A 12,338-nucleotide genomic window follows, 5' to 3' on the forward strand; every position below is an offset into this window, starting at 1 on the left:
ATGAGCTGAGCTGACACCTCTCACACTATATGTTTCTTCCTCCCTGCCCTCTATGAAAGTATTCTACCCATCTAGGATGGCCTTCCTCTTGCCAATCCACATCCATCTCTTTCTTCAAGATTTAATTCTAAGGTCACTTCTCTGAGATTTTCTTGATTAACTATCCTCAACTTGATCCTTTCTTTACATGCCTTGAATATGTATATATTAGGTTGGCACTCTTTCATTGTCTATTTCTTGTGCACTCTCCTCTTGCACTTCCATATAAATGTGCTTTGTTTCCCCTATTGTACCCATATTTTATACTATAAGCATCTCTATGGAGGAACTGATTGTTCTATTTCCTTTGTATTTGCTCTCGTTGAGTAGAGGCTTTGTAGATAGGTGTTCAGAAATTCTTCCTAGCTAACAGTCCACAAAGGAGGAGGGTGTTAGCTTACAGATCCCCAGATTTACCTGCTGCTTCTCAATGAACCCCTCTATAATCTGGAGGTTCACATTGTTGAGGGTAATGGAAGCTAAAGGTGGGGTTGCTGGTATGTTCCCACTCAGAATCTTTTCACAGCTTCTTTTAAATGCAGCCACAGTGGGTTCCTCATTGCTCACCAGGTGGATTTCTTTTAAGGTACTGTTGCTTTGAAAATTAGGAAATAGCAAAATCGTATTTACAATAATGTCTGCACACATATCCAGAGGGAAGCCAAAAATCCCAGAGCTTAATGCAGGGATTGCCACTGTCTTTATGCCAGGTTCATTGACTACATGATTCAGAATATTTAAAATGGCTTCTCTAAGTTCGAAGCAACATCTTTGTGCATTTGTCATACTCCACTGTGGTCCAACAGCATGGATGATCTGGGAACAGGGAAGCTGGCCTCCTCCTGTTACAGCTATTTGACCAGTTGGTACTTTTCCTACACGCCTGATCATTTCTTCACTCTCCTGTGCAACAACAGGCCCTCCTGCCCTCAACAGGGCCAAGGCCAGACCTCCTGCATGGGAAAGGTATTCATTGGCAGCATTAACCACAGCATCCACAGGATGTCTGGTGAGATCATCTTTCCAGACAGACAACTCTATTTGGGATAGCAACATTGTTCTGTAGATTTTGGCAGAATTCATGGCACTTTCCAGGTTACTGATACATTGAAACTTCTTGTCGATGACGTTATTGAACAAAGATTCACAACTTTTCAAGATTCTTAAGTTATCGTTGTCAATGGTAATTTGTAGACTCTTCTGCTCCATGAGGCCTATGGAATGTAAAACAGGAAATGATTGATAAGCCAGTCTTTCAATGGAAATTAGGAAAAGTGAAGCATAAATCTTCTTTCAACCAAGAAACTGTGTTCCTTACTTGTAAGAAGGAAGATAAGGGGCAGCTAGGTGTCACAGTGGATAGAGCACCAGCCCTGGATTCAGGAGATACCTGAGTTCAAATCTGGCTCCAGACACTTAACACTTACTAGCTGTGTGACCCTGGGCAAGTCACTTAACCCCAACTGCCTCACCAAAAACAAACAAGAAGTCAGATAACCCTCCTGTAACTACAACAAGATCCTTCTATTTATCACTACAAATGAAATGATCAACTGACCCACCTTGGTAGCCACACTCCAGAGGTATAGTATGGGGGCATAATTTGTACACACAGAGAAAGTTTTACATGCTGTCTTAGGCAAGAGGAAAATATATAAGATCCTTTGTCCAGTCATTCTCATTCCTAGGTGCTGCTTAATAAGAATTTTTCAAGTCCACAGCCTTTAAGAATTTGTGGAAAAGATTCCACCTTCCCATTTCTCCTCTGTGGAGACATCTGAACAAAGAATTTTTAAAAGAAAGGTCATCCTATCTATTTTGAATGGTAAACAACTGCTTTGGAACACTGTATGATTCAAACAAATTTGGAGAAAAAAGAAAAGCTAGAAAGGATGACCATAAATGACTAAATAAACAATAAAAGTCTAACTAAATGAAAAATTTACCAAGCATCTTATGTATAAGGTACTGTGCTCAAGGCAAGGCCAAGATGGTGGAGTAGAGGAAGCACTACAGGCAAGGTCTCCTGATATTTCCCCTCCAAACAACTTTGAATTGAATTCCAGAGTGGCATAAATTTTTTTGTTTGTTTTTGTTTTGTTTTGTTGTGGGGCAATGAGGGTTAAGTGACTTGCCCAGGGTCACACAGCTAGTAAGTGTCAAGTGTCTGAGGCTGAATTTGAACTCAGGTCCTCCTAAATCCAGGACTTGTGCTTTATCCACTGCGCTACCCAGCTGCCCCAGAGTGGCATAGTTCTAAAACAGGTCATGGTGAGACATTTTTGGTACCCAAAATAACTTAGGGGGTCAGAAGGATAGGTGACACTGAGGTGGGGGTGACCTAGAATGCACCCTGCAGCAATACTAGCCATGAGATTTGGAGGTAAGAGCAGCAGCAGCAACTTCAGGAACTCTTAGCCCAGAGATGGTAAGGGTATCAGACAAATGGTCAGAAAGAGATTATAGGGAACTCCTATGCTAGCACTAGGCACAGGACTAGGCATGGTTTAGCAGCTCTATAGTATTTAATAGAATTTTATTTTCCAAAATATATGTAAAAACAAAATTTTAACATCAATTTTTTTAAAACTTTGTGTTCCAACTTCTCTTCCCCCCTCCATTCCCACCCCCCACCCACAAGAACTCAAGCAATTCAAAGTAAGTTATACATGAGTTGTCATGGAAAAATTCCCGTATTAGCTAGTTGTGAGAGAAAACAGTCAAAAAAACCCAAAACTTCAGATTAAGGAATTGTCAAAGAGGAAAAGAAAAAAAAATTTTAAATGTGTTTCTATCTGTTTTCAGATACTATCAGTTCTTTCTCTGCAGATCAGCTGCAATCTTCATAAGTCTTTCAGGGTTATATTGGATCATTGCCTTGCAGAAAATAATCACATGCTTCCCAGCAGATCATCCCCCACTATTGCTGTTATTTTGTATACAGTACATTTCGCTCTTAGCAACTCTATTGTACATACCCAGTTCCCCATTTCAATTCCAGGGCAGAGAGGAGAGCTTGTGTTTGAAAAGGGGCCCTGGTCACAGTCCCAGAGCAGAGATGAGCACTAGCATTTCTGACTTCAGGGGAGGAGGGGCCTTTCCTAGGTCAGGATCAGAGCACAGACCAGGAGAGCAATGATTACATCTCTCCTTGAATCACACCACCTTGGAAGCACTGAATGCTTATAAACCCCCAGAATTAGTTGTAAAAACAGCAGCCTGAAAAAGCCTAAAGCTTGGGATAGTGCTCCACACCAGGGGAGCCTAGCCCAACTGTAACTTGAAGTTCAAAGTCGGAAACAGGCTGAAAAAAAGTGAGCAAACAAACAAAAAAGAACCTGACCATAAAAACCTACTGTGTTAAGAGGAAAGATCAAGACACAAATTTAGATGAAGACAAAAATGTGGAAACGCCTACAAGAAAAGCCTCAAAGAAAAAAATGCAGATTGGACACAAGCCTAAAAACCATTCCTAGAAGAGCTAAAGAAAGGGGGGGTGGGGGGAGATTTTTTAAAATCAAATAGGAAAGGTGGTGCAGTGGATAGAACACTGGCCCTGAAGTCAGGAGGACCTGAGTTCAAATCTAGCCTCAGACACTTAACACTTACTAGCTGTGTGACCCTGGGCAAGTCACTTAACCCCTATTGCCTCACCCCCAAAAAAATCAAATAGGAAAAAAAAAATCACATAGGAGTAATAGAGAAAAACTGGGAAAAGAATTGAGAGAGATAAAGAAAATTATGAAAAGACAACAGGGGCAGCTAGGTGGCACAGTGGATAAAGCACCAGCCCTGGATTCAGGGGGACTTGAGTTCAAATCCGGCTTAGACACTTGACACTTACTAGCTGTGTGACCTTGGGCAAGTCACTTAACCTCAATTGCCCCACAAAAAAAGAAAAGAAAAGACAATTAACAATTTGGTAAAAACAACAACAGTAATAATAAAGAGGCATAAAAAATACCAAAGAAAATAATAACTTTTAAAACACAGTTGGATAAATGGAAAACGATGTATTTTCTTCACTGAAGAAAATATTTCCTTAAAAATCAGAATTGGGCAAGTTGAAGTTAACTCCATGAAACATCAAGAAACAACAAAAAAAAGTCAAAAGAATGAAAAAAATAGAAGAAAATGTGAACTATCTCATTGGAGAAACAACTGACATGGAAAATATATTGAGGAAAAATAATTTTAATATTATTGAACTATCTAAAAGCCATGATCAAAGAAAGAGCCTAGACATCATATTTCAAGACATTACAAAGGAAAATTGCCCTGATATCTTAGAACCAAAGGGTAAACCAGAAACTGAAAGAATCCACCAATCACTTCCTGAAAAAGATTCCAAAATAAAACTCTCAGGAATATTCTAGTCAAATTCTAGGGCTCCCGGGTCAAAGAGAAAATATTGCAAGCAGTCAGAAAGAAACCATTCAAATACCGTGGAGCCACACAATTTTGTTAGCACCTACCACATTAAGGAGTGGAGGGCCTAAAATGATATTCCAGAAGGCAAAGGAGCTAGGTTACAACCAAGAAGAATCTACCCAGCAAAACTGAGTGTGATCCTTCAGGGAAGAAAAATTAATATTTAATGAAATAAAAGACAATGTTAAAATGTTTGCATTTATTAGGATAATAAAGTCCTAAAAACTTTATCATCACAAGGAGTCTACAAAGACCAGGGATGGAAGGATATAGTGGACAAAGACCACTCAGAAGATAGTATTTTAAATTATGACAAAAGTAAGAGATAGGCTCATAGAATCGGAAGGAGCCTTGGCAGTCATCCAATCCAAATGCCTAATTTTACAGATGATGAAACTGAGGCCCAGAAAGGGGAAATGATTTCCTTCAAGTTACACATCTAGTTAGTAGCAGAACAACCAAGAACCAAACTCAAGTATCTTGATTCTGACTTCAGTGTTAATTCCACTACACCAAACTGCCTTGCCCAGAGAGGCCAAGTCATTTGCTAATAGGTAAATTAAGTTGTGTTGATTAAATTATAAGTGCTCTGCACTGGGCTATTTAGTGTGTAGACAATCCAGCTTTGTGACTGCTTATTACAGACATTCTCCTATTCAGATATTTCATTTGGTAAATGAGGGAATTCTGCTGAGGAATTTTGTCTCCTGATTAGTTGGAACCAAAACAGAAATTCCCTCAGCTGGTAGCAGTATTGTCTCAAAAGGCCTTTTTCAAGCATGGCATGAAGTGTGTCAACCAGAGGGTAAAGCATAACCTAACTTAAAAGGATCTATTAGGTGTGGCTTGTTGGGGCAGCTAGGTGGCATAGTGAATAGAGTGCCAGGCATGGAGTCAGGAAGACTCCTTTTTCTGAGTTCAAATCTGGTCTCAGACTCTTCCTAGCTGTGTGACAGAGCAAGTCACTTCACCGTGTTTGCCTCAATTTCCTCATCTGTAAAATGAGTTGGAGAAAGAAATGGCAAATCACTGTGGTGTCTTTGCCAAGAAAAGCCCAAACAGGATCAACAGAGTCAGACAGGACTGAAATGGCTGAACAACAAGAAGTTAATGGTTGCCATGGTCTCCGAGACAAACATAGGACATTAGTTGTCTTAAAGTTCATTGGAGCCATCTAGCCTATGCACATCCACCCTAGCTTTGAGACCCTGCCTATCCAAAACTGATTGCCCTTTCAGAAACAGGCAGTCTGTAGTCTGGGCTTGCTGCCAAGGAATTCCAACTGAGGACACTCCATGATATCACCAGCTTTAAAGTGAAGGGGTTCACCTTAGAACACCAGTTGTACAGTATCCTTGTTGCACTGCTAGAACTCTCCAGTGCCACAGAAGGGATCAAGAGCATTTAATTTACTCCAGAGGTAACATTTTTGCACTGGAATCACTTTGAAGGTCCTGATCAACATTTCTGGGATTTTAAAACTAGTCCTTTTGTTACTCATAATATAAGAAACTTAAATAAGAGTTAATGATTTGAGTAACCTGGTGGCTTGGGAGAGTGGGAATGAGAAAATGTAGGTTCTAGTCTCCACTGATGGAACAGAATTTTAGACTCTCCTCTTGTTGAGCATAGAAAATTAAAAAGAGAATGTTTTCATTACCTATAAACCATTCAACCTTGTATAAAATTTGCTGATTTGATCAGTATCTTTGTTATTAATCCTTTTGCATATGCTACAAATTCTAATCTTCAAAATGGGGCCATTGCAAGTCAACTTGACTCTTGTCTTGACACTAGACCCCAGTGATCCTGTAGGAGAAAGTGAGGTCAACTTTGCAGAGACCTGCCTCACTTCAATCCAATTCACTTGCAAGTCAAGACATCACCCTAAAAATGTCATTGGTCCTCTCTAAGAATGAAGGATGAACAACATCAACAATCATCAAAATAATAAAAATGGAAACTTTCCTAAGCTATCTGACAACTTGGATGCCAGATATGACAGACAGGTATCTTAGCACAAAGCAACTTTCACATGTAGATCCAAGGTCATACTTTATATAAATTTAGACATGCTACCATGGAAAAGGGGCCATCTTCTAAATCTCCTAACATTAAGAAGACTTGTATGGACTGAAGAAGAATGTAGTGAGCACAATAAGGTGCACAGTTTGCACAGTAACAACATGGTAAAGACAAACAACTTTGAAGACTTAGAAACTCTGACAAAAACTTAAAAATACTTAAGAATCTCTGGACAGAATAGTGGTGGATTCAGAATGGAGAATAAGATATGGTCAGTACAAGATTTTTTTCTTATTATGCATATTTGTTGTAAAGGGTCTCTGCCCCACACACCATTGGTTTGAGAGGAATAAGTGTGAGGGGAAAAATATTAATTTTTGTTAACTGGAAAACAATTAATTTAATTTGAAAAAAGTTCACTATAATGTTTAAGTGTAGGTATTTTTATTCATGGCCAAGATCAAAGGCTGCCATTTCCATATGGTTATTCAGTTCTAGAAATGAATAGAAAGGAAGCAATCGTCACTGATCAACATCCTTTATATGGATGAATTACAGTATGCTTTTTTCTTAATTTTTAAATTCATCACCATGAAGATAATGTTATTCATACTCCATATGTAGATGTTTGCTTTGTTCTTTTATTTGATTGTTTTGATTTCTGAACTCTTGGTAGTGTGACAGGCTTGAAGCAACTTGGTAGTAGAGTAGATAAAGTACTAGACTTGCAGTCAGAAGATCCAAGTTCAAATTCAGCCTCAGGCTGTGTGACCTTGCATAAGTAACTGAACCCTAACTGCTTCTCAATTTCCATTATTTTTAAATTGGTGATAATAGCATCTACATCACCAAGTTGAGAGGATTAACTGAGAAAATACATGCAAAGCATTTTCAAAACCTTAATATACTAGCATTTATATAGGTATCTCACCCTCATGGTAGAAGTCAATGCCTGCCAAAAAAAAAAAAATTAAATGGGGGCAGCTAGGTGGCACAGTGGATAAAGCACCGGCCCTGGAGTCAGGAGGACCTGAGTTCAAATTTGGCCTCAGACACTTGACACTAGCTGTGTGACCCTGGGCAAATCACTTAACCCCAATTGCCTTGCCCCCCCCCCAAAAAAAGTCAACGACTGATAGTGTCTTTTTTTTCTTTTTTAAGTGAGGCAATTGGGGTTAAGTGACTTGCCCAGGGTCACACAGCTAGTAAGTGTGTGTTAAGTGTCTGAGCCCGGATTTGAACTCAGGTCCTCCTGACTCCAAGGCCGGTGCTCTATCCACTGCACCACCTAGCTGCCCCGACTGATAGTGTCTTGATAATGATTGTCACTAACCACACAAAAGTCTTTACAGCACCAGTGTCACAGAAGGAAGAAGCAGCAAATATTTCTCTCACCTTTGGCAGAGCCCATGGATTCCAGATGTCCTAAGGAAATCAAGTCCATAATGTTGCCTTAATTTAAAAAAAACACAAAAGAAATCAATAAAATACTTTTTGAAATCTTGAACAAGTACAGACTCAATGTGGCATTTAAAAAAAAAATAACTTTGACAAGGTTTTTCGATCTTTCACTTTGTAGAGGTGACCACCTGGGGCCTGGAGGAGAAGTGGACAAAGAGACAATGAAGCACTGATATAATGAAATCTGCATTGCAGAAGTAGGTTCAGCTGGATTTTCAAATACATTCATACTAATTCCAGATTTTTATCTGGTTAACAACTAAAAAACACAAATACTCTGGGGGAAAAGGACAGAGAGGATATAAAAATAAATATAAAATATTTTTAAAATTTGTACATAAAAATTGGGGGGAGGGTGAGAAAAGTGAGAAATGCTTGGTATTAGGTATCACACAATGCACACAGGGAAAAGCAGATTAGAGTTGGAGCCAGAGGATCTGACTTCAAATCCTGACCTGGCCACTGGATAACCTTCCTCTGACTTATCTGGGGTATGTTTCTTCATTTGTAAAATGGAGACTTTGACTAGGCCTCTGGGATCCCTTCCAGCTCTGAATCTCTGATTCTATTAACATCAGTTCAGTAGTTTTGCTTTTTGTCATTGTTTGTTTGCTTTTTCCCAGTCATGTCTCTGTCCATTTGGAGTTTTCTTGGCAAAGATACTGGAATGGTTTGCCATTTCCTTCTCCAGCTCATTTTACAGACAAGGAAAACTGAGGCAAACATGGTTGTGACTTGCCCAGGGTCACAAAGCTAGTGCGTCTGAGGGTAGTGCTCAATCCACTAAAGCACCTCACTTCCCCTTTATCATCTGTGTCAAATCAAATCACTTTGTCTTTCATTGAATGGCCAATAGCCTCCAGCCCAAGCCTACATGGCTCATTGCTTAGATTTTAATGACATGGAATAAGTGTAAATAGCCATTGTCTTCTGTTCTAGTCAGAAACTCTGTCTTCTCCTCTCAGATGGATTTTTTTAAAGAGTAAATTAGGTCATCTTTTGTCTCAATTCTTACCTAGCTCTGAGTCATTGAATGGACATTGCCTCAGAAAACTGAGGCCTAAGAAAGACTTTAATTTAGAAAGACCAAGGTGACCCAATGCATCCTATTCCACCTCACTTAGATGACTGGAGGAGAGAGTGAGGCTAACTTTTCCCAGCCCTGTCTCACTTAAATCCAATTCATCCACAAGTTAAGACATCACCCTCATGATAAGATTGGTTCTCTTGGAGGACAACAACAAAGGGCAGTGGGCAGATTAATGTTTCATCGTTTTCCTCACTGCCAAAGTGTCTGAAAACTGGAAAATTTCAGAACTGTGACCCTATCCAACTGTACTAACTCATATACACATGCATAGGTATATATTATATAAATACATCTCCAACATATTGAAATTTGTACTGAGTCAGTCCAAATGACTACATCCATTATTTTCAGTCTCACATATCTTTGGATATGTGTGAACCAGTCTGTTGAGAGGGGCAGCAAGTACTTTGATCCTATCTCCTCATCCTAGGTATCTATCACCTGTCGCCTGTATTTTCATGCTATCCCCCTTATCTCTCTCATCTCCTTTCCCTAAGATGCACTAATGGGGGAAGAGCTGAAATGCAATGACCCATCCCCTTTAGGAAACATTTACCCATCAGGATTGTCTTGTTCTTATTATGAAATATTGTCTATAAAAGGAGCAGGTAGTTTGAAATTGTCACCCATTGGCTCTCAATGCCTTGTTGCCTTTGGATGCTTAATGAACTCCTTTCAATTTTCTCTACCTTAGTTTGTTTCATTTGGTTTTTTTAGTGAGACAATTGGGGTTAAGTGACTTGCCCAGGGTCACACAGCTAGTAAGTGTTAAGTGTCTGAGGCCGGATTTGAATTCAGGTACTCCTGACTCCAGGGCCGGTGCTCTATCCACTGTGTCATCTAGCTGCCCCAGTTTGTTTCAGTATTAAGGACAAAGCCTGATGGAAGATTTTTCTTTTAATAAACTATTCCATTAAGTGTCCAATAATGGATAAAGCACTGTGCCCTGTGCTTAAAGATACAAAGAAGAAAAAGAACTGGCTCTCTTTACCCCACTTTTTTCTCCTCTGTTTTCTTCTCTAGTTCTTTGAATTTGTAATTGACCTTTGAAAAAAGTCATTCTATCTACTGCCAATAGTCTCCAGATGAGAAGAAAAGGCCTAGAGAACCCGTTCAGAAGACATTTGGAGGTTATACATTCAAGGAACTAACCAAGTATGTTAGGCTTGCTACTTTAAAATGCTGGACACTCAAAAATCCTCAGAATAATCCAGTTAAACCAACATGTATTAGTAGCTACTATGCACTACTATCAAGCACTGTGTCAGCTACCAGGGATACAAGAGCAAAAAGGAGACAATCTTTACTTTCGAGAAGGGTACAGTGGGCATCAGAGAGGAAAGGGGAAGGTTTGTTGGGGGAGGAAGAAATAGAATGTTCCAAACCTTTCTTGTTTCCCTCAACCTTTCCATAACACCACTCTCCTATTCTCTCAGCTGAAGACTTTTCCCTTTTTCCACATCTGATACCACTCTGAAATTATTCTTCCTTACTATCTTCTCCTTCACTTCAATCTCTGATGAGATAGCTCTTCTCTTGGTCAAGACCAAACCATCTACATGCACCCTTAACCCCATTCATTCCCATCTTCTCCAGGTGGTGACCCCACCATGATCTCTATTCTCTCTAATCTTCAGTTTCTATCTATTAATTCTTTCCTTTCTGCCTACATATTCATATTCCCTCCACTCCACCCTCAAAAAATCCTCATTAGGTTATACCATCTCGTTGTCTCTCCCTCCCTTCTCTGCTAAATTCCTTGAGAAGGCTTTACATACTAGATAGATCCCCCTTCTCTTGCGGCTCTCTTGTAATGAAAATAAGGCTTCTTGCTTCAGTGTTTAACTGAAATTGCTTTCCCCAAGGTTACCAATGAGCTCTTTTTTTTTTTTGGTGGAGCAGTGAGGGTTAAGTGACTTGCCCAGGGTCACACAGCTAGTAAGTGTCAAGTGTCTGAGGCTGGATTTGAACTCAGGTCCTCCTGAATCTAGGGTGGGTGCTTTATCCACTGTGACACCTAGCTGCCCGCTCCAATGAGCTCTTTAACAAATCTAATGACATTTTAAAAGTCCTCAAATTTCTTGACTTCTACAATATACTTGACACTGTTGATCACCTTTTTCTACTAGATATTTTCTCTCTCTGGAATTTTTAATCATATTGCCATCTCATAATTCTTCTCTTAACTGCCCTATCCCTCCTCAGTCTCCCTGATTGGATCTCATTCTTGTCATACTTAGTAGATATCTGTTCCTCAGAGATCTATTTTGTATTCTCTACTCTTTTCTCTATATTATTTCACTGGGTAGTATCCTTAGCTACCTTGAATCCAATTATCATCCATATGCAGATGATTCCCAAATGTATACATACAGCTTTAGTCTCTTTCTGGGACTACAATTCTACATAAAAATGTCCCAAAGACATCTCAAATTCAATATGTCCAAAACAGAATTCATTTTCTGTTGGATGGATTTACATTTGCATATGCAGAGGTTACTTAAAACAGGACACAACACCTTATAAAGACATGCATGGGTGTATTCTACAGGACATAGCACCTAATAAAGATATGTATCCTACTGCCTGTTAATATACAGTTGATTTTTCTTTTTTGTTAGGGGATATATATATATATATGTGTGTGTGTTTGGAGGAGTATGTATTGGTGAATGAGCAATACCTTTGATATAACTACATAGTGTGAAGGTTCATATTTAAAACTGGGAAATTTCAGAAAACTTTTCCCCAAGACCTTTTTTATTTAAGATGCCCTTCTATTTCACCTACTGAATTTGAGAAAATATATTAGAAATATGGAATCATGATTTAAAAAAAATTGTGAATAAAATGTTTAAAATAAAATTTTCAATCCATATGTGCCATTACTTGGGTCACCCTGAACAAATTACTTCATCATTGATTTGCTCTGAGGTTTTTTCCCTTATTCATACAATCAGAATGATAATACTTATACTCCAACTATGAAAGTGCCTGAAGAATCAAACAATACATTTTAAAATTATCCTTTGTAGGGGCCGCTAGGTGGCAGTGGATAAAGCACCCGCCCTGGATTCAGGAGGACCTGAGTTTAAATCCGGCCTCAGATACTTGACACTTACTAGCTATGTGACCCTGGACAAGTCACTTAACTCTAATTGCCCCGCAAAAAAAAAAAAGAAAGAAAGAAAGAAAGAAAATTACCCTTTCTAAGCATAATATTGAGAGGTAGCCTGGCATAGGGGATCAAGGGCCAGCCTTGGAGTCAAGAAGACTTGGATAAAAGTCTTCC

General features: G+C 39.1%; 1 protein-coding gene across 1 annotated transcript in view; it reads right to left on the reverse strand.

Moving 5' to 3' along the window:
* PARP9 (poly(ADP-ribose) polymerase family member 9) overlaps positions 1–12,338 on the reverse strand; it is a 46,072-nt gene that overhangs the window by 32,522 nt on the left and 1,212 nt on the right. Inside the window, exons 2-3 of the mRNA XM_043990956.1 lie at positions 7,891–7,947; positions 457–1,253 (exon numbers count right to left, since the gene is read on the reverse strand). Of these exons, the coding sequence (XP_043846891.1) occupies positions 457–1,253; positions 7,891–7,939 (846 nt within the window). The 5' untranslated portion in view covers positions 7,940–7,947. The remainder of the gene's footprint in view (positions 1–456; positions 1,254–7,890; positions 7,948–12,338) is intronic.

The sequence above is a fragment of the Dromiciops gliroides genome, chromosome 3 (genome assembly GCF_019393635.1).
Source record: "Dromiciops gliroides isolate mDroGli1 chromosome 3, mDroGli1.pri, whole genome shotgun sequence".
Classification (NCBI taxonomy): Eukaryota; Metazoa; Chordata; class Mammalia; order Microbiotheria; family Microbiotheriidae; genus Dromiciops; species Dromiciops gliroides.